Source organism: Malaclemys terrapin, chromosome 11, assembly GCF_027887155.1.
Source record: "Malaclemys terrapin pileata isolate rMalTer1 chromosome 11, rMalTer1.hap1, whole genome shotgun sequence".
Taxonomy (NCBI): Eukaryota; Metazoa; Chordata; order Testudines; family Emydidae; genus Malaclemys; species Malaclemys terrapin.
In genome coordinates, this window is record NC_071515.1 from 29186540 (window position 1) to 29212791 (window position 26252).

At 43.0% G+C, this 26252-nt stretch overlaps 1 protein-coding gene and 1 long non-coding RNA gene across 4 annotated transcripts in view; one reads left to right on the forward strand and one right to left on the reverse strand.

Annotated features, from left to right (window-relative positions):
• The window catches only part of HIBCH (3-hydroxyisobutyryl-CoA hydrolase), a 98438-nt gene extending 90235 nt beyond the window's left edge, over positions 1–8203 (forward strand). For 2 of the 3 annotated variants that reach the window (XM_054044569.1, XM_054044568.1), the window contains one exon: positions 688–3670. In XM_054044569.1, the coding sequence (XP_053900544.1) occupies positions 688–803 (116 nt within the window). In that variant the 3' untranslated portion in view covers positions 804–3670. Of the gene's footprint in view, positions 1–687; positions 3671–6304 lie in introns of those variants that run through there. The other variant, XR_008446700.1, reaches the window with a different exon arrangement.
• Positions 8204–8483: 280 nt separating this feature from the next.
• Positions 8484–26252, reverse strand: part of LOC128845675 (uncharacterized) — a 53112-nt gene continuing 35343 nt past the window's right edge. The window contains exon 4 of the long non-coding RNA XR_008446701.1: positions 8484–8644. This is a non-coding gene — a long non-coding RNA (uncharacterized LOC128845675). The remainder of the gene's footprint in view (positions 8645–26252) is intronic.

Below are 26252 nucleotides of genomic sequence, written 5' to 3' on the forward strand. Positions count from 1 at the left end.
CATTCATTACTGATTTGTATATACAGCATTGGGGATATATTCCAGTGTTGTGCAGAATATACATATTGCAAATTATCTCTCTTCTATATCTCTTTATTAATAGCTATATATAACTTTACTGTTGATTTTCCTATGAGGATATCCTGCCATATTGTTTTCCCCATTATTATTATATTAGTTTATATGACATTCCCGTAGGAATTTAAGTGTCTACCCTCTAGTCTTCAAGAGTGAGATGCTGCATGAGGATTTAATAATTATTTTTTAATGAAAGCATCCTACATACAGCCCTATAATTCCATCCAACCTCCAGGAGGTGGGCTATATATGGTCGGATTGAGCAGCAAGTCTACAATAAACGAATGGTTGGAGACTTGCGTGATAATAGTATCGATCAGCATAGTTTGTGAAAGCTATATTGGATGGGGTTGTTATGGGGATTTCTGGAGCAATAAAATATTGCCAGTGTCATGCAACTCAAGGGTGTGACTTTGTTCAGTGAACATTCCTAAAAGGTTAAAAAGTCAAGCTGTTACTTAAGCTAAATACACTGTACTGCATATTGATTTTACTCCTGATATATACTAAATATAGCAACTGTATAATCTACTCTCTTGATGTGATCTGAAGCCCTCTTGATTGAGAAAATTCGATAATAACTTCACCTCTTTCTGCTTTACCTGATAGTGCTGATTGACAAAGACCAAGTCCCAAAATGGAAGCCAGCTACCTTAGAAGAAGTAACAGATGAATTTGTGGACAATTGCTTTAAGTCATTGGGAAACAGCGATCTCAAATTATAATGATGGTGTACAAGCCTATCAAGGGTGTATTCCTCTGTATAATTCTAGGATCCAAAAATTAATAATGTTGCAGAGACTTTGATGAAGGAGGTATGGTAACACTCTTGGGTCTAATCTGCTTGAGATGCATAGTCTGTAGTTTTTACTGTGTCTGTAGTACCATAAGGAGAAAATGGAATCAGGGGAATAAACTACTTGAAGAAAAGCTTTTTACTAATTGCTATTATGTAATAAAGACCATTTGATTTTTGGAGACATCTGTTAGTTTAGTGGGGCGATGCTGAGGAGGCAGCCTGTTTCAGGGAATAGTGTATTGGACTGGGAGGCAGGAGATCTGGGTATTCCAGCGTCTACCACTGATCCACTAAATTGGTTCTGTGCCTCAGTTTCTCCTTTATAAAGTGTAGATAAAAATGTTTAACTTCATAAAGCACTCAGAGCTAGAGATGAAAATGCCATGTATGTGAGTGTGCTTGGTAGTGGGCAGTATTTTCAATAATACCAAGGTAAACAGACTATTCTAATAACTTACTGGATTGACAACAAGAAGTTCCTATGCTACTGATTTAGCATCAGGTCAGTATTATGACCTAGTATTTGATACAGCTTCGTTGTCTGGAATGGAACTCCAGTTTTACAGATGAAATTGTCAGCCAACCTAGCGTATGAATAATATTTTACAGAGCTAACCAGATTTAACTGTCATTGGGAAACAATGTTAGTCTCAAAGGTGCCACAGGACCCTCTGTTGCTTTTTACAGATTTAACTGTATTTTTAATACAATTGCCATTTACCACACTTTAGGTTATTTTTACAGTTTAATCTCTATAAAGATACCCTGCATAACAAGGCATTTACCTTGACTTGATAAATCACTAGTGAACTTTCCCTGGTTTTGTGACGACAGTTGAATTCAGTGGTGGAATAATTGCCTCAAAGTGTGGTGAACATTGAGGGCCAAATTCACTGCGTCAGCAGCTGCAGCTCTGTTAACTTCAGTCATGCATGGATGATCTTGACAATGCATGACTGCAATTTAGCTGTACTGACCAATAAGTGATAATTCTGTCTCTACATCACAGGTGGATAAGGGCCACATGCAGCCTAACAAGGAAGATCTACTGCACGGGGACAAGGGCAGAATTTGTGGAGGCTATGGAAGGGGTGCACACCCCTAAGTGGTGCTGCTTAGATTATGTGAGTAGAGGGACTAGAGAATACATTGCCTCAAGGATCCTCAAGTCCAGTGGTTTTCAACCTTTTTTCATTTGCTAACCCCTAAAAAATTTCAAATGGAGGTGTGGACTCCTTTGGAAATCTTAGGCATCACCTACAGACCCCCAGGGGTCATGAACCACAGGTTGAAAACCACTGACCTAGTCCATTCCCTCAACTAATGGATGTGGGGTGTATTAGAAGCCTACTCCAGTCCTTAGACTGAAGTATCCGCTGCAGAGTGGTTCTGCTCCTGTTCCACATACAGGGTTCTAGTGAGTTCTCCCTGCTTAGCCCAGTTCCTGGGGCTGAATGCAAAGGAAATGATACTAAGTGGTAGGAAAACCAAGTCTGCTGCCAGGCCCAGTGGCTAGTGCACTTGTTGTCCGCAACAGTAGCTAGAAAAAAGCCAAAGGTAAAAATTGGAAAGACTCTAACCAAAACATTAAAAATGACTGAAAACTGCTGTCTGGCTGCAACATTCATGCTTCAGAGCTAGTGTGTAATTTTCACTTTCTTAACAAAAATTGAAACTGCAGTTCATTAAGTTTCCCAGATTTAAGAGCTTGATTAGAAAGCCCCCATCAGTGGCTATTCCAACTTGATAATAGAAAATGGGAGCAGACGCAAAGGAAGGGGGAAGGAGGACCAGGAAACTTTTTTTAAACCATATAATAAAAAAACCCTCCTCAAATGTGCATTAAAGACTGCTGTTCCATCTCAGGCTTCCGCTGATATTAATAATGCCCTGAAGTTCCATAATGTAACCAGAGCCAATGGATGTAATTATATCCTTATTACGTACAATTAGCATTTCCACAATTCTATATGTCGTACATGGCCACTGATCTCTGTTCTGTTTGTTCAAATGGAGACTGTGCTTTTTATAGTTGACAGGGTAAACTTCAGCAACTCTTTTTCCAGTTATTTCTATGGCAATAGACAAGGTCATCACAAATGTAAGTTTTTGACGTCTCTGAAGACTCTAGTCAAGAGGAGGAAAATGAGCTGAAAGGGGAAGAGCTTTTATTCAAACAAATGTGTTCAGTAATTGGCACTGCCAAAATAAAATAGAATGACAAAGCAGAAAGAGACCGCAGAATTGTTTACAAGGTCCTCAAAGGTTTGCAGCAATTAGCCCTACACACTACATAATTTAGGCAGCTAGTTGACCTGTAATCTCTTGGTGCAGATAATTAAGGGAGAGAGACAGAAAAGCACTGGTGTCTTGACTATTCACTAATAGCTCCTCTACTCAGTGGCCTTGCCTTTAAAGTGCGGTGGTAAAATTTCAGTCCAGCTGCCAGTTAGAGTAATGAGATACATTTTGTTATTAATGGTAAAATTTTCAAAAAAAAGAACCACCAAAACTTTAAATGATTATAAGCTCTGAAGGAACAAGGTAAGTTCTCATATATTCAGCAAAATTCTGTTTGTTCCATTATTCTTGTGCAAAATGTAAAGTCATCTATTGTGTGTTTAATAAACGAGGCCAAGATTTTGAGCTCCTTGCGGCAGGAATCATGCCGTCTCTGCTTGCAAAGTACATAGCACACTGCTGGCATTGCAAGATTTTATATGTATAAATTAATATACTCAGAACGGGATGTAATGTGTATTTTAATCAAATAAAAACCTTACAAGCAATTAATTACAACTTAATTTTATTCAGTTAAGAAAATGTTTTCACAAAAATATTGTAAAAATATATGGCCATACTAGAGTTTGGATCCAGCTCTGTCATGCTGCTGAAATGTCAGTTTTACAAAGTTGTGCTGTAGTTAGTTTTTGAACCAAAAGTAGAGCATCAAGCAAGGCAGATAACATGCATTAGCGAGATACAATTGTCACTGTTTTGTGGGCAGTTGCATGGCCATTGCATACCGTATAGTATAACTAATGAAAAAGAATCCGTAAATGTTTTTCCAAAACATGTGTGCCTGTCATACAAGTCCTTCAATATACAATCTCAAAGGAAAAAACTAGTTGCAACTTTTGTTGTAGAGCCACTGTTGCAGCTCTATCATAAAAATTATATTACCATTAAAATCAAACTACTATTGAGTGGCTATTGTGTAATTTCATTGAGGATATCAGTTAGGTAAAGGTCTTTATCTTTATTGTGAAGGACAGTAGCAATCTCCTTACCAAAAATCCTGCAAAGTTCTGGGAGGTTACTGTAGAATACTGTCCTGTGGTCTTAAGGATACAGGCATCATTTGCAAAGGTCAGTGTCCTACAAAACTTAAATGGCTAAAAAGTCAAATTGTTTTCCTGCGATGCAGCTATGTACACGGCTGTCCCTAGTGCTCCTGAGCCTCTTTTCCATCCGCTCTGTGCTTGCCTGAAGTGCTGTCTTAGAAAGCGTTGTTCCTGTCAGACACTGCTAGAGTAGCACTCTGGGTTGTTTGAGAGCGCTGTGAATTGTCAGGAAGTAGGAGAGGAGAACAGGTTTGGAAGTCACAGGTAGGAGATTCAGATATGGAAAGGATTAGCAGTAGGAGACAGTTTTAGTAGGGGGCCTATTGTAGGTGGTATTTGTAGGTAGAGTGTAGAGTTCATATCTTTACAGATGCTAAGTATTCCGCTAGCTCTGTCTGGCATACACTGTTTACCTTCAGCTGGGTAATTTTCTCCTTTGATTCTTGTGCATTTAACATGCTTTCTGATGGATGGTTGTGGGAGCTGTGATTCAGCTACAAGTCTAATGCCCGGGTGTCTTGTGCAGGAAAAGGTGCAATTCAGCCATAAACAAAACAAAACCACGCTCCTGGCAGAGAAGCTGCTTTCAAGCTGTGTATTTACTATCTCAGCGCTGGGAAATGCCAGACCCTCCAGCCAATACAGAAAAGGAAGGAGGCAGTCTGTTCCTCTTGCCCACCCTTCCTTCCTCCTTCCCTGCTCCCTTTTAGCAGTGACTTCAGCAGTGGGAGTGCATTGTCAACTTGCTCTGTTGTGCCTACTGGTGCCTCATCTCCCAGCCTTTAAAAAACAAAACAAGAAAACCCTCTCTCACTAAAGCCTGTTCACAGTCACCAAGAATCAGGTGGACCCAACTGGGTGGAGTCAGAATAGCCCATGAGCTACTCCTTCCATCACCTCACTCCTTAAGCCATTTGGCCTTTCCAATTATGGGTGTAGACAGAATTTATCTGCTTTTATAGATAAGCTTATTGACTAAGAAGCCCAGTAAAACAGCTGAGCATTCAAGTGCCTGGAACTCTCTCTCTCTCTGTAGCTTATAGAGAGCAATCAGGCTCCTAGAAAAAAAGCCTCCTTCCCCCTTGTCTGCCCACAAAGAGCAGTAGGGGGGCACTGGAAGAAGAGAAATAACTCGTATATACTAATTTGTAAATGAGGACATCATTAACTAGAGCATTTTAGTAACAAATAGTGCAGCTACTTGAGCAGGAAATGAAAAGAATGTATGTACTTAACTTGAGCTCTGTAGGCAGCCTTTCCCCAAACTTTGTTAAACTGACACTTGATTGCCAACATCTCTGCAAAAAAGGGACCAGTGCTGCAATTGGAATTCAGTTTAATATCTAATGTAGCTCATTCCTTGGCATTTCCTAACCAATGCTTAACATGCAACTAATAGTGTTAAGAGGTTTTTTTTTGACATAGGAATAAGCTTTTACTACAACACAAGCTTCATCTAGTCGTCCTGAATTGGATTTGAAGTGTAATATGAAATCCAGCCTCCTACTCCTTAAACTGTAGTGCTGTTAATTTCAGATTACAGCTAAGTGTATTTTAAAATAAATCATGAGGAAATGTCATTTGAATAGCAGATGCACAGAAGCAATGTCTATGCAGTTCAGTTGATAGTGATTTAAAAACAAAAAAATCACTGTCAGCAATGGGACAAATTATATTTTCCTGCTGTACCATACCACACGTGATCTGATGCTAGGTGAGGGAAAGATTTGTTTTCCTACCTTTTCTCTTTCTTATATAGGAAGAGATTCCCTTTTTAGACTGATTAGTCAAACAGTAAATTAAGACAGGATTCATTTTTTTCTGGCTGATTATTCCATTTCTTTTTTAAATTCACTTCATGTTTGGAATCATCTTTTTTAATGAGGGTACCTGTAGATCATGACTGAATGTACTATACTCAGTGTAACTTCCGGGAGATTCAGTTATAGTGATGGGAGTTAGATTGGACATGGTGTATCACAGGCTTTGTCTAGTAACACAATGGCCCATTTGAAAATACAGATATAGAGAAGAAGACCGTATTCAATAGACTGGATCCAAATTGTTTTTCCTTTTCTTCAAGGGCTTGGGAAAATATTCTAAATAGCAGCAGAGTGAGATCTATGGAATTAACTTCAGTGTGAATAAGAGACCTGTATTTCAAGTCAGTCTTGGGCAGCGGTATTGGAAACTACTCTTCATTTATGAAATTTACTCCTGGTAAATTGTCATTTACCTGTATACACTAACCCAAAATAACTTGTGTCTCCTTTTTCAATTTGCTTCAGCTTCATAAACATCTGTATTTTCTCTCTCTTCTACATGGACAGATAGTAGCTCAGTCGTAGCAGCAGCAAGAGATGAATTCCCAAAAACATTACTCAAACTATCATTTTTTGTATCATTTAATAAATTTTCACAAATGCCTTTAACTTGCCTGGAAAAGCTGTTTTTTATTTTAAAAATTGCAAACCCATTATTTGCCTGTTAAATTACAGTGGAATGAATGGAAATATGCACCTACTTTATTGACTGCCTTATCTAGGCATTTTTATTACTGACAATGGATTTTGATGGAGGAGGAAACAAATGCAAAGAACCCACGCTCCTAAAAGGCATGCAGCTGAATATTGTTTGAGTGCAAAACTATGCTCATTGGCTTTAGGTAACATATTGCAAATGCCCGTCCTCAAAATCCATCATTGCACCTCCTGCTTAACCTACAAGATCCCAGCTGTGGTTTGGATGGGCCAGACTACAAATCCTGTTGAACAAGAGCACATTGTCTAGACTAGTTTAAAAAAATATGTTCCCTTAATGCTTTAGCCCTTCGGCTCTAATACGGTTTGGACCCAGGGCATTTAATCATCATTTAGTCAGACTCACAATTCAACTAACAGATAAAGGAGATGGCCTCTCACAGTAGCATGAGAAAGGCCTTCTGTCCCAAATAGCATCCTGTCAGTGGTATTTCAGTATAAGGCAGCATCATATTTAGATGAGATGTTCTCAGCCATTCACAGTTATGCTGATTAATAAAATGAACCTTCGGGGGCATATTTATTTTCCCTCACCTTCCTGGCTAAACTAAATATCTTTGGTCTGAGTATAGTAATCATGTGTAACTGATTGCTACAGCAATGAATGTTATTGTTAACAACCTTAATTTATGCTTTTAGGGATTAGTCAATACCCTTCACCTAGTTTGCAGATGCCAAGGCATCAGTTAAATGGTTCATCAGGATAATTAGGTTATCAGTGCCTTTAATGCGTTTCCTATTGATGTGTTTAAGAAGGGCAGATTTAATGGCAGCATAATCCATATGGTTGGTTTGCTATTTTTCACTGTTACAAAGCACATTGCCTTGGCTTAACAGTCAATTAGCAGTTCACACATTTAGTCAGGTCACCCTAAAAGATCAAAGGTAAATTTCTGAGGGAACCCATTCCAATTATTATGCTATAGCTCTATAATCCTGATTCCCATTTAACAGAAGTTAGAGCATTTTATCATACGTGCAATTTCTCACGTAAGATCATAGGCAGATGCAAGGCTTACACATTTGTAAAGTAATCTATTGTTACAACAGCTTTTAGGCAGCACATTAAAGAAAGACAGTTTGTACCTTATCCTTAAGGATCTTTGGTGCTGATGTTGCTGCGACCATTGGGTGGGGATTACAGTTGCAGCAGTTTTGCACATCCATTTTCCTGACATTCATTATGACCAGACTCAGCACATACAAAGCAGACAGAACACACTCAACCTACAGTGGATCACAACTGATGTTGGATAAATGGATTCTGCTGTGGTCCAGTTGCTTGTGAATAAAAGGAGATTTTATGCTCCCCTGACCTTCCAGACACAGTACTGTAGTTGGAGTTATGCTTAAATCACAGCTGCTGCTTCTTGAACTTATTTATTTGCAATAGCACCAAACGTGAATTGTTTAACAGACAGATGGAGGCTTATTGAGAAGATAATCCTCGGAATTCAGGGCACATCACTTTCGATGAAAGGAATGTCACTATATTTGCTTTCAGTCACTGCCCATTGTTTCACAGCCTGATCAAGAATTTCATGAGAGAGCCGGTGCGCATAATCCAGCACTATGGTACTTGATGAGCCTCTCTCATCCAGCTTCACTGTAATCAGTGAAGATTTCTCCCCATTGCATCCTTCATCACCTTCCCTGCTCCTCTCATCCAGGATAGTGTTTGAGCCTGGAAAAGCGTTCTTGGACTTGATGCATCCCATGGTACGTCTAAAAATGTAGCTGCAAAGGTTAGTTTAGCAGCATGTTCTGAACAATTGAAATAGTTTTCTTGATTGACGCACAGCTTTTATTTCTTACTGCAAGCAGTTCCAGCAACTTCGAAAGAATAAACTGTCCCTTTTGTGCCTCCTCACATCTACAGAGATCTGTCAAAATAATGTTTTGTATAATTTCAGTTTAAGAAATTACATCATGCTTAATATTGAACAACAGAGCTACAATTGGAAGCTTAATTCACCATAGCAGGTTATAAGAGAAACATTTTGCACATGGCAGCACAGAGATTTATAGTTGTTTTCATTAGTAAGATCCATCTATTACAGTTAATACAACTTTTTTTTGGACTCATCAAGCAGGCCTTGAAAAGTTCAATTGCGAGAAGTGAATTGTAAGCCGTCTAGTGTCTGCAGAGTTTTGTTTTGTTGTTTTATATTCATTTCCCAGCCCTGAGCCATTACAGAGGTAGCCTGCCAAACACAAACTGATGTGGTGCCCTTTTCCTGATTCTGTACATAAATACAAGTTAATTGCAGTGGCTCTGCTGCTGCTCAGGAAAGCTAACAAGACCCTAGTTTTCACTGCTGCTCTTCAGAGCCCATTGGACAGGAGGGACTCTGACAATATCAGTGTCACTTTGCTGTTGCTCAAGAAAACTATGTATAGAGGCAATCACTGGGAGTATTCCTGAGGAAGGAAGGCCACTGTGAAATAAAAAGCTTAGGGAAATAGAGAAGCAGCACCAAGCAGGCTGGCATGGGAGTAGCAGAAACTTCTGTCCTCAACAGGCAGGACAACGCTGGAGATAGGGAAATGAGGAAGGAAGTGGTTGCTCTTCTTTCCGACTATCCAGAAGAGGGTTATAAATCTATCAAACACCTCCTAGGCCAGCATTATCCAGTGTGGGACAGAGACTGTTCAAGGGCTACCAGCTGGATAGATACAAACCCATGGTGGGGGCTGTTCAGCTTTCAAAAGAGGAAGTGCTATACTAGGCAAAAGCTAATACAGCCTCAAGCAAGGTTCCTGGAGAGCACTCTGGTAGAAATCCCAGCACCTCTCTCGACAGCGGGCTGGGGTGGGGGAGGGACGAAGGGGAGATGCGCTTCTCACTACAGCATTGCCCCTCTATCTGACTGGTTAGTGGGTGTCTCTGCCCTGGCTTTGAAAGCACCGATACCAAGACTCAGGAGAACTTCAGTGAATTCTAGGGTATGCAGATATGTTTACTAGGACATGAAACAATTTCTCAGGCCATTTCCTCTGCACAGGCAAAGCAGAATCTCACTCACGTGCCTGATTTTAGTTGGCATGAACTTGCTCATTGTCATGACAGATATAATTGCCAACGAGACTAAAGAGTGCCCAGCATAGAAACCAGCTGTCCCTGCAGTTTATCCCAGTGACTAGGTACTAGGGCCAGCCAAAGTTCAACATTTTTCTGTAATTAGTCTTAAAAGAAAACTACAAGTAATCATGGCAGTGGATTATAAAGCCCTGTTCATTTGTCTTGTACAGCACAGAGGAAATAGGGGATCCAGTCCTGCCACTTGATCTTTATAGGAAGATCCTTACAACCAGAGTCCCCATTTCTAAGTCATTAGGGTCTGCCTGGGCACAAGAATTCATTCATATGGATAAGATTACAGGACTGAGGCTGTGGTGAGATATTTTTATGATGGAAATAGGAAGAGGCGAGAAGAGTCGTCTACTCGAATAAGAATGACATATAAAAGTTTCTTCAAGGTTTACGCGCATGGGCCAGCCATTCCCTGCAGACATTGTTTTTATAGCCTATTCCATACAGGCATTTTAACAATAATTCAAGCAATTGAATTTCTCGAAAGACACATGTTGGCAGCATATTTTAGAATTAGAGACTAGTCACTAAACCGATAAATCTTACCAGCATAAAGTTTGTAATTTTACTAAACTCAGCAAAGAGCTATGAATCTCCAAAACAGACCGATTACCAGAGCCTGTTCATTATTAGGAAAACCAAAAAGGACAAGTTGATCCCCTGGTTTCACAAGAAGAAACCATTCAGCCCTAAATAGGTCTATATAAGTGACACTTATACCCATTTCCCTCATCTACATCTGTCTGCACTGAATAAACTGAAAATGTTTACAGTCTACCTAGTAGCTACAGGCGGAGCAGCTTTCACACACAAGATTTAGTGGTGCTACTGTTTTCAGAGTCATTCAAACATCTGGATAATATTAATTAATTGTGTCTTGGAAAGAATATCCTATACCCATCAACTTCTAATATCTACCATATAATACCCAATATTATTATTTCCACCTTGCAGCTGTTTTCTGAAGCTGAACCATGAGAGACAAAAAAAGAGAATTACTCAGGTAACATTTAACAATCCAGCATCATTGGTCACATAACATGTGAACAAGGGTGATCCAGTGGATGTAGTTAAGGCTAAGGTTTTTTTACAGATCTTTTTAGTAAAAGTCATCGACAGGTCACGAGCAATAATGAAAAATTCGCGGAAGCCTGTGACTTGTCCTTGACTTTTAATAAAAATAACCATGACAAAATGGGTAGCCCAGGGGGAGGGGAGGAGAGAAAGGGGGCTGGGAGCTCCAGGGTGCCCTCTGCTGTGGCTGGGAGCTGCTGGGGTCCTCCCTGACGCCCATAGCAGCTGGGAGCTCCGGGGGTCTCTCTTGCCACCTGCGGTGACAGGGATCCCCCATGCTGCCCGCAGTGGCTGGAGTGTTGGAGTCACTCTTGCCAACAGCAGTGGCCGGGAGCTCGGTGGATACCCCATGGCCACCTGCGTTGCATGAGAGCAGCAGGGACTGCCCCAACCATCGGGTCCCCCCTGCCGCCCGGGGTGGCGGTGAGCAGCGAGGGTTCCCCCTGTCACTCCTGGTGGCTAGGAACAGCTGGGGAGCTGTGGGGCTCCCCCTGCCACCCACGGTGGCTGGGGGCTGCAGGGCTACCCCACAGGTTGCTGCCTCTGCAGGCAGCAGGGACCCTGCAGCTCCCAGCCGACACTGGCTGAAGTCACAGAGCTCTTTGGAACTCGCAGATTCCGTGATTAAATTGCAGCCTTAGCTATAGTATACTGGGACTTCCCGAAAGCCTTTGACAAGCTCCCTCACCACAGGCTTTTATCCCATGAATGCTTACTTTCCTTAAGAGGGAAGATCCTCTCATGGATCAGTAACTGGTTACAAGATAGGAAACAAAAGGTGGAATAAATGGCCAATTTTCACAGTGGAGAGAAGTAAATAGTGGGGTTCCCAAAGGATCTGTTCAACATTCATAAATGATCTGGAAAAATAGGTAACAGGGAAGTGGCAAAGTTTACAGATGATACCTATCTTGAGTAATTTTTGTAAGTCCAAAGCTGACTGCAAAGAGTTACAAAGGGGTCTCTCAAAACTGGGTGACTAGGCAACAGAATGGCAAATGAAATTCAGTGTTGATTAACGCAAAGTAATGCACATTGGAAAACATAATCCAAACCACACACATAAAATGATGGGGTCTAAATTAGCTGTTACCATTCAAAAAGAGAGATCTTGAAGTCATTGTAGATAGTTCTCTGAACACATCTGTTCAATGTTCAGAAGCAGTCAAAAAAGTTAAACAGAATGTTAGGAACCATTAAGAAAGTGATTGATAAGACAAGTTCTCATAATGCCACTATAAATCCATAGTACGCCCACATCTTGAATGCTGTGTACAGTTCTGATCACCCTATCTCAAAAAAATATATGTTCGAACTGGAAAAAGTACAGAGAAGGGCAACAACAATGATTAGGGGTATGGAACAGCTTCCATATAAGAAGAGATTAAAAAGACTGGGAACTGTTCATCTTAGAAGAGAGAAAATTAACGGGGGGTATGATAGAGTTCTATAAAATCATGAATGGCATTGAGAAAATGAATAAGGAAGTGTTATTTACCCCTTTGTGACACACGAACCCGAGTCACCCAATGAAATTAACAGGTAGCAGGTTTAAAAACCAAACATAAAGAAGTACTGCTTCACACAAAACACAGTCAACTTGTTGGCCAGGGGATGCTGTGAAAGTCAAAACTATAAAGGGGTTCAAAAAAGAACTAGATAAGTTCATGGAGGATAGGTCCATCAAAGGCTATTAGCCAAGATAGAGCTGCAACCCATGCTCTGGGTGTTCCTAAACCTCTGACTGTCAGAAGCTGGGAGTGGACAACAGGAGATGGATCACTCAATTGCCCTGTTCTGTTCATTCCCACTGAAGCAGCTGGCATTGGTCACTGTCGGAAGACATGATACTGGGCTAGATGGACCATTGGCCATTCTAGGTCAGACCATTCTTACGTTCTAATAAATTTGGAGTCAGGAATTTGACAGTTCGCAAGCTATATCCAAGCCAGTTTGATACACAAAGTCATCACAATGAGCAGTGTCCCCATGTGCAAAACCCCATCCCCTGCCATGTCACTCCCAGTTATGATTTAATGTATTACAAGGCGGTGAATGACAATCTTTAGACTTGGCCAGGAGGGGTGAATGTTAGCGATGTAAATGAAAACAAGTGGATGGTTGGTGGGAGATCTGGTGGGAATACCACTGGAATATTTTGCACATTCTTAAAATGCAGTAAACTCCAGATGATGTACTAAATGTTTTAGGACAGAAAAGCCAACCTGTTTATATAGAATTCTGTCCCACTGTAATCTGTCAGAAGCAAGAAAGGTTAAATATCAACTCACTACAAGCCACCAGTCTTTCTATTTCTTAGACACAAACCTCTATCAGCACTGTAAAAGCAAAGCTGGTTATTGCCCTCTCCTAGTTAGAAACACCAAGCGCCTCAGTATAATCAGGTCTCTCCACACTTAAATACACATGCTATTATACCCCAATATCTAAAGCCAGATGTGTGTGTGCTTACTGTAATGTTATGGCATTTTTATAGAAAACAATTAGAATTAGGCATACTAGCAATGCATTTCCATTGTTATGATTCATCCTCAGCTTTTTCCTTTCTTCCACCTGTAGGTCTCTCCCTCCACCTCTACCTTCCTTCCTCATATTTTTCACTCCCACAGTGGCCCCACAATCACTGTTCTCTCCCTCGGCCTCTGATCTCCAACAAGTTGAGCCACTCCCAGGCCACACTCTTCAGAGGGCAGAAAGAAGAGATAGCAGGTGCTTCTGCTTTCTAGCTCCATTCTCTCACTGTTCCTTTGAGTTGGTTGGGTCAGTGTGTTAGCCAGCAGTTGCTCTCTCTCTAAACATCTCCGAATACCTAACGGGGCATGTCGATGCTTCCTGAATGTTCAGGTCAGTTTTTGCAATGCTCTTTGCTCTCACTAAGTCAGGAGTACAGCAGGTCGGAAAATATTTTTTTTTTGGTCAGAAAAAGCTTTTTCAATTAAACTGAAGTTGTGTGAAGTCATATTGATTTTGATGAAGTTTCCGATAGGGTAAATATTTAAAACAACAACAACCACCACCTTCATTTTGGAAAATTTTGTTTTGGATTTTTTAAATGTTTTTTCTTCATTTATTAGATTTTTATAAATTTTTTTCCAGTTAATGACGTCAGTAGTAGCAGTGCATAATGTAGCCGTCTCTACACTGTGGACATGCCATGAAATATAAAAATAAATTTTGTACGTTTTCCAGCAATTCCAAAAATATTCACTTTTGTTCCAATGCAGAGTGAAAACAATACCTCTAAGTTTCCCAGGAAACAGAAATTCTGAGTTTTAATCAGGTGTCACAAGCACTGTGCTCCACTCTGCACCAAAAAGCATCAGCCATGAATTTATATGCACACCTGTGGTCCTCTGGAGAGTGCAAATCAATTTTCCCAGTTGGTTGTAATTTACACAGAGTAGAGCTCTGCAATCCTGCTATAAGATTAGGTTCTTGCAGCGCCTGAGCCATGGGTTTCCAACATTTGCCCTAACACTTCATTAATTAAACTAGCAAAATTCAGAGAAGGGGAGGAACTAGTTTCTAATCTGCAGGATTATAACTCTGTCCTCCACACCCAATCAAGGTCAACATCCAAAAACATATCTTGCATCAAAGAAAGAGGCTGGAATGCAGCTGAGGTTTAACCATTGGGATTCAATAGCTCGTTGTGTGTTTGTACAGCACCTAGCACAGCATGGTCTTGGTCCATGACTACTGCTCGTAGGCACTATTGTCATACAAACAAATACAGGCCTAGACCTGATGAAGCTAAGGAACAGCGAGTACATTTTTAAAAATACCTGAGTAATTTAGGAGCCTAAGTCCCATTTTCAAAAGTGATTCTGGTGCTTTTAAAAAATGTATCCAATACCTTTGTGTGAAGTAAGTTTGTAAAAAAAACGCGTAGGCCATAATGTTGTTGAACTCAGCACAATGGGCCACATAGTAAGAAAGAAATCTCAGGGCTTGTCCTCACTGGAAAGTTTTATTAGTTGTAACATTATTTAATTATATTGGATATATGGGTATAAATCCAGGGTGGACATTCTTATTCTAATTGACAAGTGGCTTTTTTCCAATTTAACTTAACTCCCTTTCTAAGTAGTATCAACTACACTGAAAGAGACCACTCATACCAGAATTAGGTGAGTCCACACAGAAGGAATGATAACTGGCTTAGCTAGATTGGTTTAGATTCACTCTTTAGTTTATACCAGTATAATTTTGCTGTTGAGATAAGCCCTTAACCTTGGCCCCAAAATTTTGAGACTGTTTCCTAGCGAAGTGGTGAAGGATTGCTTAAATTAAGGCCAAAGCACTTTCACATGCTCTCCAGGTATAGTTGAAAGGATTTGTTTGCCCACTTCTGTGATGAATCCTCTCAGGTGACCTTGCTGCCTGCTAATGGCAGCCTATCATCACATCAGCATCTTCGGGCATATCTGCACTACTAACTTTTGCTGCCACAAGTTATGTCAGCATGAAGTTGCTGCAGTTAGCATCTCACCGGTGCACGTACATACGTGGCTCCCTGCGTCAGTGCTGTACGTACTCACCAGGACTGCTTGTGTTGATGCACAGTACAGTGCATTATGGGTAGGTCTCCCAGTGTGCAACGTGCCACCATCCAGCACACTGTTTTGGGAAGTTTTGTTTCTGCCCCACCATGCACTGCCAAGTCACGCAGGGGTGATTAGGAGCAAGGGGTCAATTTCCCATCATGCAACTTTCCTCATCCCATAGTGTTATTTATATCCCATGCATCCCCATGACCTTCCTCACTGTCTACTATCTCTGACAGGTGCAAGGACCCTGCACAGCTCTGCACTACTATCATGAGCATTGCAAGCACAGGACACACAATCCTCTTGTATTTGCAGAGCTGCAAGAACCAACCACAAAATCAGCAGGGAACATGGTGATTTTTGTGGAGGAAAGATTGCCTCAGCCCTCCAGCCCAGGGCCACCAGAAGGAGAGTTGCACTGACACTGGAGAGGCAAGTGTCAATCACCCTGTGGAAACTTGCAACACCTAATTGCTCCCGGTCAGTGGGAAATCATTTTGGAGTTGGAAAATCCACTATAGGGGCCATTGTCATGCAAGCATGCAGGGCCATTAACCATCTCGTCCTATGTAAGGCTTGGCAATGTGCAGACCATAGAGGATGGATTTGCAGCAATGGGGCTGGCTCCCAAACTCCGGTGGGGTGATAGACGGCGCACACATCCCTATTTTGGCATCAGACCACCTTGGCACAGAGCACATCAACAGACAGGGCTACTTTTCTACCGTTATGAAAGCATTGGTGAATCACCACTTCAATTACAACGTTTGCTGGTTAGGGCAGGTGCATGATGCTTGCAGCTTTAAGAACACAGCACTTTTCAGAAAGGTATAAGCAGGGGCTTTCTTCCTGACTGGCAGATTACCAGTGGCACTATTGAAATGCCAGTAGTGATCCTGGCAGATGCAGCCTACCCCTTACTCCCCTGGCTCATGAAGACATGCACCAGCCATCTCGACAGCACCAAGGCTCAGCTGGTGCAGTATGACAATCAAGTGTGTTTTTGCTAGATTGAAAGGGTGACGGTGTTGTTTACTCATAAGATTTACTCCAGGGGGCACAGAATTCATACGGTCTGCATATTTCTGTGCCCCTCCACGCAGAAAAATGCAAAATAAACCTGCAGGGGGAGACGTGCCTCTTCCCTGGCATCACGTCTGTTCCACCGTGCCTGGAGAGCCTGAGGCCTGGTCTACACTAAAAAGTTAGGTCGAAGAAGGCCGCCTTAAGTCGACCTGTTAATATATGTGTCTACACTACCAGGTCCTTTATACCGACCTAAGTTGCCTCTAATGTCGACTTCTGTAATCCACCTCTGCGAGAGGCATAGCACTTAGTTCGATTTTTATGGGTTGACTGCAAGGTAGTGCAGACGCAGCATTGTGTAATTTGACTTAATTGGCCTCCAGGTGGTGTCCCACAATGCTCATCTGTGACCGCTCTGGAGATCATTCTCAACTCTGCTGCACTGCAGCCAGGTACACAGGAAACAGCCCCTCCCCTGCTAAAGCTCCAGGAATTTTTGATTTCCCATTTCCTGTTTGATCAGCATCGGGAGCATGCTAACTTGAGCACAGTTGATCAGGCTGGAGCACGTTTGGGGCATGTAGTCTCCATGGTCTGCACAGGAGGTGGTGGATCTCATCGCTGTGTGGGGAGAAGAGTCTGTGCAGGCAGAGCTCTGATCCAGCAGAAGAAACACTGACATCTATGCAAAGATCACTCATGGAATGGGGGAGAAGGGCTACATGAGGGACACGCAGCAGTGCTGTGTGAAAATAAAAGCCAAGCATACCACAAGGCAAGGGAGGCAAACAGTCATTCTGGTGCTGAACTTCACACATGCTGGTTCTACAACGAGCTGCATGAGATTCTCAGGGGTGACCCTACTAGCACCTCCACAAGCAACGTGGACACCTCACAAATGTGTGAGTCTAGGGACAACAAAGAGGACAATATGGTGAATGAGGAAAGGAGAAGGAGAATGGGAGACAGGCGAGCGATGGATCCATTCTCTCCAAGAGCCAGGAAATATTTTTAACCCTGGAGCTCTGTGGGTCGCAGGACATCACGGTGGCCGACCGTGATGCCGGGGAAGGCACCTCTGAGTATACAGTTACAAAGTCCAGTTGAACTTTAGTGGGCACACTCATTCGATGGTATTGCATGTTTACTGTGAAGAAAAGGCGAGGTGCTGTGGTTCTCTGCTTACAAGAGATCACTCTAGCTACGCAGAGGGTAACCCCCGGGAAAAGACTGTTTATGTGGACTGGGATAGCCCGGGAATCCTCCATGGATATCTCTAGGAAACTTTAATGGAGGTACTCTGCAATCCTTTGCAGAAGGTTTCTGGGCAGGGCAGTCTTATTTCTTCCACCATGGTAGGACACACCTTCCCTGCAACTCCTGAATTAATTCTGCTGGCATCATTGCGGTACACAGCATATCAGCATAAGGACCGGGTCTATACCCTGATGCTTGCAGCATCTCCTTCCTTTCCGCCTGTTACCCTCAGGAGACTGATATCACATAGGGTTGCCTAGGGGAAACAGGGGAAGTTCTCATTAAAAGTGCTCTTACAAGAAAAAAAGAAAAAGGGGGCATGTAGACCCACCCCACCCACATTCCGGATCGCCAAACGTGGCCACTAATGTGCCTTTACTGTGCTCGGTCTGGGTCAGCAAGTAGTTTAAAGTGGCTGATAGGGGACTGGGGCCTCACATGAGAGATTCCGCCATTTGGGAGTGAAAACATTTCCCCCCACCTCTGTTCATAAACAGCTTCTCATGGTGCTATAGGAAAGGGCCATTGTTCGACTAGCTACCTCTACTGCCAACATGAGCCTGCCACAAACTTCATTAAAGTGCCGTCACCCATGACCTGGGGGGGGGGGAGGGGAGAAGAGAAAATGAGGGGCTACTCACCATGGCTGGAGCAGCAAAATGGCACAGTGAATGGTTACGGATTCTGATTATGTCATGGCTTGCATCTAGTGTAAAAAGATGTGGGGTTTTTTTTGTTTTTTTAAATGAAAACAGCTTTGCTATGGAAACATTTTATTCCTATGCAATGGCTCCTTTATTTTTTCCCCATGACTGACAGCTGGAAATGTGTCCTTCGGCGTGTCATCAACACCTGAAGGTAGACTTTTGCTAATTAGAAGGAGGAGAAAGAGAATGCGGGAGGACATGTTCACTGAGATAATGAACGCCTCCACGACAGCTGACAGAGCTGAGAACGTGGAGGATTTCACTATCTGAGAAGTTAGAAATGGACATGGAGAGCAGGAAAGCTTCCAATGAGCAAGAGTGTGCAGCGCAGGATGAGATGCTTCCAATTATGAGGGACCAAGCAGACATGTTGAGGCATCTGGTTGAACTGCAGGAACAGAAGCTGGAGACCTCTGCAGACCCTGGTGGACAGCCAGCCAGCATCGCCTGGTGCAGGATCACCCTCCTCCAAGTGTTCTATAAGGCATGGGTGAAAAGTCCATTATCCCTTTCACTTAACTCAGGGGGAGGGTACAAGGAACAAAAGGGGCCCATTCATAGACCTTTGATGGTCTGGAATGCGTTATGTTACACAGCTGAAAATGTTTCTCTCATTCCAACTTTACAACCCCTTTTCCCCCAAGGTTACCTTTTTTTTCTGTTCTTCTTTACTTTTGTTAAATAAAATAAACCAGGGGTCGGCAACATTTCGCACGTGGCTCGCCAGGGTAAGTTTATTTACCTGCTGACGCGGCAGGTTTGGCCGATTGCGGCCCCCACTGGCTGCGGTTTGCCATCCCGGGCCAATGGGGGCAGCGGGAAGCCGCGGCCAGCACATCCCTCACCCGCACTGCTTCCCGCCGCCCCCATTGGCCCGGGATGGCAAACCGCGGCGACTGGGGCCACGATCGGCCGAACCTGCCGTGTCAGCAGGTAAATAAACTGGCCCGGCCCGCTAGGGTGCTTACCCTGGCGAGCCGCGTGCCAAACGTTGACGACCCCTGAAATAAACATTCTTAACTGAGTAGAAGCAGTGGGCTTGGGCAGGGGACTGGCTTTACAGGGACAGTGATACAAGGCAGATGAAGGTTTAGGAAAGCACAATGCAGACAAGCAGCTCACATTACTATGACTCATTATTGAAACAGCTTTTCAAAGCCTCGCAGATACACAGCGCCCTTGCTGTGCTCTTCTTATTGCCCTGGTATCTGGCTGCTCAAAAATGACTGCCACATGATCTGTCTCAACTGCCCACCCCTGCAGAAAATTTTCCCCTTTTATTTCACAAATGTTATGGAGCACACACCAGGCAGCTATAACCGGGGGGCGGGGGGGGAGATGCTGTCTTCACTAAAGTCCAACCAACTTCTCCAGCACTCTTTTAAATGACCAAAGGCACATTCAATCACCATTCTGCACTTACTGAGCCTATAGTTGAACCGTTTCTTATGGCTGTCCAGACAGCTGGTGTATGGCTTCATGAGCCATGGGAGCAAGGGGTAGGCTGCGTCCCCCAGGATAACTATAGGCATCTCATCATCATCAATGTTCATTTTGTAGTCTGGAAAGAAAGTCCTGGATTGCAGCTTTATGAACAGACCCAAGTTCCTAAAGATGCACGTGTCATGAACCTTTCCTGACCATCCTATGTTGATGTCAGTGAAATGCCCCATGATTCACCAGCACTTGCAACACCATTGAAAAGTATCCCTTTCGGTTTATGTACTCTTTGGCAAGGGGGTTTGGTGCCAAGATGGGGATATGCATGCCATCTATTGCCCTACCGCAATTAGGGAACCCCATTGCGGCAAAACCATCCACTATGTTTTGCACATTTCCCAGACTCACTGCCCTTCGTAGCAGAAGTCAATTAACAGCCCTGCACACTTAGAGCACAGCAGCTTCCACACCTGATTTTCCTACTCCAAATTGATTCCCCCCTGACTAATAACTGTCTGGTGTTGCAAGCTTCCAAATAGCGATTGCCACTCAGAGGGCAGGAGAAAGCTCTGCAAAAAGTGGCCTTCTGCATTCAAAAGTTCTGCAGCCCCTGCTCGTCATCCCATACCTGCAAAATGATGCGGTCCCACCAGTCAGTGGTTGTTTCACAGGACCAGAAATGGCACTCAGAGTGCAGCTGCTCTGTAACTGCCAGCAGCAACTGTGGATTGTTTTTTTCCCAATGGCTTGCAGCAGGGCGGCTTGCAAGACATCACTGTTCTGTGTGGCGGACCCTACTTCGGCTCTGGAAATACTGCAGGAGAAGGCACTAGGTGTTGAGATGGTCACAGCAAGAGTGCACAAGTGAGCAGGCTCCATGCTTCTGGAGTTATGGCATACACGCGGCGGTTTTAAGGCGTGAAAAAAAACCCTGGGTTGTTTGCTGTTGATATGAGGGAAGGAGCACAGTGCATCATGGGATGCCAACACAATGTTCCCATTCTCCCCTGCAACAACATTTTGGTCCCATGAGGCATTACACAAACTTCCCAAAACAGACTGCGGCAAGTTGCACTTTGGGATAACTCCCCACGATGCACTGCTTTGTGCATTGATGCAGGCACTGCTAGTGAGGATGCAATCCATTGAGACAATGAGCCTGGTGTGGCCATGCACAATCGACTTTATCTAATTTGACCTTGAGCCTCCAATTTAATTAAGTCAACTTAATTTTGTAGTTTAGACAAGCCCTCAGAGATGCAAATCATTGCAGGGGGAGAGGGCCTGGGCATGCATGCCTGCCAACAAGCGAGAGAGTCTCTGATCCTCTCACTTACTCTCACGCAGCTTGCTGGAGGCGTGGAGGAGTAGTTCTTTTTCTTATGCATGTTGAAGGCTCTTTCCCCAAGGCAGAAATGTTGCAGCCTGCCTGCTAGTTAATTGATCTCATTCTCTGAGGCAGAAATGTTGCAGCCTGCCTGTGAGTAACATTGTTAATATTCCTATTCTAGTTATCTGTTCACATTCTCAGTCAATTCCCCCAGGAGCATAAAACCTGTAAAAGTTTTAAGGCCCCTACATTGCTAGAGTGATGTAAAGCCTTATAAATGACAGTAAGGGAGTCAGCTAGGAAGATCATCTATGTGCTTTCTCACTTTTTTCCTGTGCCAAAGTGGCAAAATGGGGTTAGATTACAACTCAGGATTTTCCTTACCCATTAAAACAAAACTACAAAAAGAGACTTTGAGAGCAAATAAAACATTTATCAAGCAGTCAATAAAATGTCAGGCAATCAGAAGCAAGCACTTCCCAAAGTACTCAGCCACGTCCAGGACACTGATTAGCAAAACTGTATGACTTTCATGTGTGAAAGTCTGAGCAATTTAAAATAACATTCTACTTTTTTTTTTTTTTAAACGCTGTTTGGTGTTCTTAATGTAATTTAAATGAAAACCCAGGATTATAGCTGGAATGCAGGGTATTAGTTACCAAGTGTTTGTAACTTAACTTTCATGTGTTTAGAAAATGCTGAATAGTTATTGTGACTTTTTTCTGTATTGGAGTTTAAATAAATTACCAAAACAATTGAAGCTGGTGTGATTATATTGCATTATTTTGACAAAATGCAGACCATTGCGGAATTTTTAATTTTTCGGCACAATTTTTCGGCGCAGAATCCCCTCAGGAGTAAAGATTGGATCCCGTGAAGAAAACATCCCAATGGCTGTAGCTGCCAACTGTGTCCTGCATAATATCCGTGAAGCAAAGGGAGAAAAGTTGCTGCTGTGGTGGAGCGCAGAGGCAGAGCAGCTGTTTGCTGAGTTGGAACAGCCAGACACAAGGGCTATTAGAAGAGCTCAACACTCAGTGAGGCTTTGGAAGAGCAGTTTGAAATGAGCTACAATAAGGCATTGGGGTATACTGTGCTCTACCTGGGCCTGCAGTTTTGGGGCCTGTTGGGAACTGTGGGGTTCTTGGTGTACATCTGTGAATACAACACTGTCAATGCACCTATGAATTTTGTGGTACTTGCTGTACACTTATGATTATTGCACTGTTTTCTCCTCACTGGTTCTATGAATTGTGTCAGACTGAACAACAAAGAAGTGGGGCTTTTAGTACCGGTAGGCATTCTGCAGCATGTGTTGGAACTAATAGAGATGAATTATTTTCCAAACAATAGAATTTTATTTTGTAACGAAAACACGGCACAAATAAAAATCTGTGCAAGTTAAAAGCAAATACATTAAAAATTTAAGTTTGTGGAACAGAGCTTAAGAATGGGAAAGAGCATTCATGTCCGTTTAGGTACATAAACACTGACCTGTGGGTGTATTTAATGTCCTCAGTTTGGCGTGGTAGGGATGCACCCCCTCATGCCACATGGACTATAGGGAGAGCGGGGGTAGGGAGGTGTCTTAATGAAGTTCTCCATTAACTGCAAAGGGAGCCAAGCCCAAGATTATTCAATCTGTAGTTCTACAAGAGTCTGTAGCATCTGTCTTTGCTGCCAGAAAAGCCCCATTATAGCTTGGTGCATCTCCTTCTCGGACTCCTGGCTTTTCTCCTGTCCACGCTTTCCTTTTCCATACAGTTTGCAACAGTCACCCTCCAGGCCCTCTGCTCACGGTCTGATGGAGCCTTGGCTTACAGGATCTCACTGAACATGTCATTCCAAGTCCTCTTCGTCTCATCTGGCTCGGGCGTTCTGAGGGTGTGGAGAGGGATCTGATCCCTGCCGTACCCCTTCTGCATCCCTTGTGTAATCTGCTCATAGATGTCCACATTTCTACAGCTGGTCCGTGGCTGTGCCTACACAGCCTCTTCTCCCTGCAGGCCCAGGAGATCCAATATCTCCTCTCTCCAAATGTGCTCCGGCCTGGCATAGAGTGTAGCTGGCATAGTCAGCTGGGCAGTTGCACACAACAATGGAGAGCTGCTAGGTGTGCTCACCAAGCTGGACCATCAGGAAAGAGCATTTCAAAATCTGTGGGGTTTTAAAGTGTATGGGGGGGTGGGGGTTTGAAGGGCTTCCAGATTACCCCTGGACAATGCAGTTCACAATTGTCATCAGAATGGTCAGCATCAGGCATTGTGAGACAGCTGATGGAGCACTGTTGGGGCAACATAGGTAACACAGTGTCTACACTCACTCTGCATCGACCTGAGTACATTGACCATGGCTCAACGCTCCACCCAGGTGGTGCTACTCTGTTGCCATAACGGGGCACTTACATTGGTGGGAGACAAATTTAAGTGTAGACACATGCACATGCTTACCTCAACCTAGCTTTGTAGTGTAGATCAGCTCAAGAGGGTCTTTGGAAAAAGTATTCATCATTTAAACAAAAACAAATAAAAAAAACCCTTCCCTCCAAGCAGTTAAAGAACTTGCTACACTTCTCAAAAGCAGCAATTTAAGAAACAGCATCTGCCTGGAAAGTGATTTTCCTACCTTGGTCACCTTCCAATTTCACACACAGTTTCCTGATTTTCCACTCAGTGATCTTAAGAGTCCCATCAAGCTTTCATGTTTATCTTTACAGTCGGAGATTGATATCTCCAAGGCCAAGCTGTGAATAAAGCGATCAAGGATATTAGCATTCTAATAAATCCTAGCTCTTCAGAGACCAACAATGAGAGATAAGAGCAGCCAACTGATACAGATGGACCTTATAGAACAAACCAAATCAAAAGCAAATGTAGAGAAGAGGAAAAACAAAAGATCTTTTCAGTCTCCCCAGAGAGGTTCGTTCCTAAATAGCAAATCCATGATCCAGCCAGTCACACTACTTCATAATTGCAAGAGCATGGATTCTCACAAGGGTTGGTGGAAAAAAAGCATTTTGTTTACAACTTGGTATAAGAGCAGATGACACTGGAGAGGGAAATAGAACTTTTGTGACAAGGTGTATACAAACCAGTGGTGCAAGTAAAATTCATTTCTTACTGGTACACTGCACCAGCTAAAGGGGGGTGGGGTGGGGCATATGACCTCCCCACATGATCCCTCATGTGACCTTGCCCCACCCCCACTCGGGGCCCCATCCTCTCCTCTCCCCATGATCCATCTCATGTTACCTCCAGGGGGAGCACTCCCAGTGGGTGGACATGGCACAGCTGCTGTGTGGGCTGCTAAGAGAGGAGAAGGGCTTGCTCTCTGGAACAATAGCCAGTTCACAGTCACACCTGCTTTGGAAATTGCCAGCAGAAGAGCGTCTCCTCTTCTGACAGGAGAATATTTTTTTCAGACATGCTGGCAACCGAGCCCCAGACCAGCAGCTCCTCTGGTGCGGCTGTACCGCCTCCAGCCCCGCCCCCCAGCCCTTCCACGCAGCTCCTGAGTCCTGTCTTGGGGGGGGGGTCTGTACAGCAGCCCCACTGGAGGACAGGGCTGGGGGCATTACAGCCGTGTCAAAAGAGCTACCAGCGTGGGGTTCTGCTCCTTTCACCACTGCAGTTCCCGGGAGAGCCCGAAACCTTACTGGTATGGCGTACTGGACCGTATCACCCTACTTGCACCACTGATACAATCATTCTCCCCATTGACCCTTGTGGCAAATTTGGCAGTAAAAGAGCCAAAGCTTTTGGTAGTCCCAAGTTACTGTATTACATTATAAATACACAGTACACGGATTTAACAAGCAGTCTTCCATACTGGTTCTGAGATATGAATTTACAATACGAGAGAGTTTGTCATTTAAGAGTGAGAAATTATGGTAATTTGTTTTCTTCTAGAAAGAGACCTGATTTGTAAAAAATGAAAGATAAAAAGCTATCTTGGCTAAGGCTCCATGGATATAAGGATTTATTAGTTTCAAGAATATGGAGAATACAAAAGACAGTCACATGGCAAGGGAGTTCATATGAAGAGCCAAAATGAATTAAAATATTGGCTACTGAACTTCTGCCAGTGACTCATAGTAGATATAGACACAGTGTCAAGACAGCCACGTCTGTACTTTCTCATCTGTGCCAGGGGAAGAAATGTATCTATGTGTGCATGTTATCCATACAAACACTTAGTCAGCATATATATTATTGTGTTTATGTTCTTCATGTATTTTTAGACCAGAGTTCTGGTATACAAATCCTAAAGGAATTAATTCCCCCTCCCTTCAAATATAGTACTTCCTCCAGTATTTATAAGGCTATCCCTTATAAATATACCTGGTGTACAGCAGCTAGACTGACTTCTCAGTACATTTGAGTTTTTTGCTCCTAACTGATGTTCACCCAATATTTTGCAAGTTCTACAAAGCATATGTAGTATTTACAATACATCGTGTAGCCCTAGTAGGTCTAGTGATACTCACTTAGTTTAAACTTAGTTTAATCATAGGGAAAGGAAGATTAAATGTATGTATTTAGATTTATCCTAAGAACAGTGCCAATCCCAATATTTGGCTGCTCATGACAATTGTTGAAGATGATGTACTGTCGAAATATCTATATCAAAGTGTTTCTTCAACCACAATTTAAGATGTTGAAGAACAAAAGGAATCTGTACTTTTGGCTCAGGATGTCAATTGTTTCATTGCTTAACATTGAAATGAAATAGAAGTGCTACTTCTGAAGAGGTCAGATGTAGGAAACGTGAAGTATGACTGCTGCCCAGGACTAGTGGGCTAATCTTGATTCACTACTCTCAAAAGCTTGTCCACGCAACTGTAGATGCTTTGTTTCCAAAACAAAGACAATTCTGAACTGGTGTATAAAGGGATATTTTCTTAGTTATGGGTGTAGTTCAGTCCCAAATGGCTGTTATCTGCCTTTCCAGCTGGAGTTCCATCCTGCCTATTAACAGCCCATATCGAAGCAA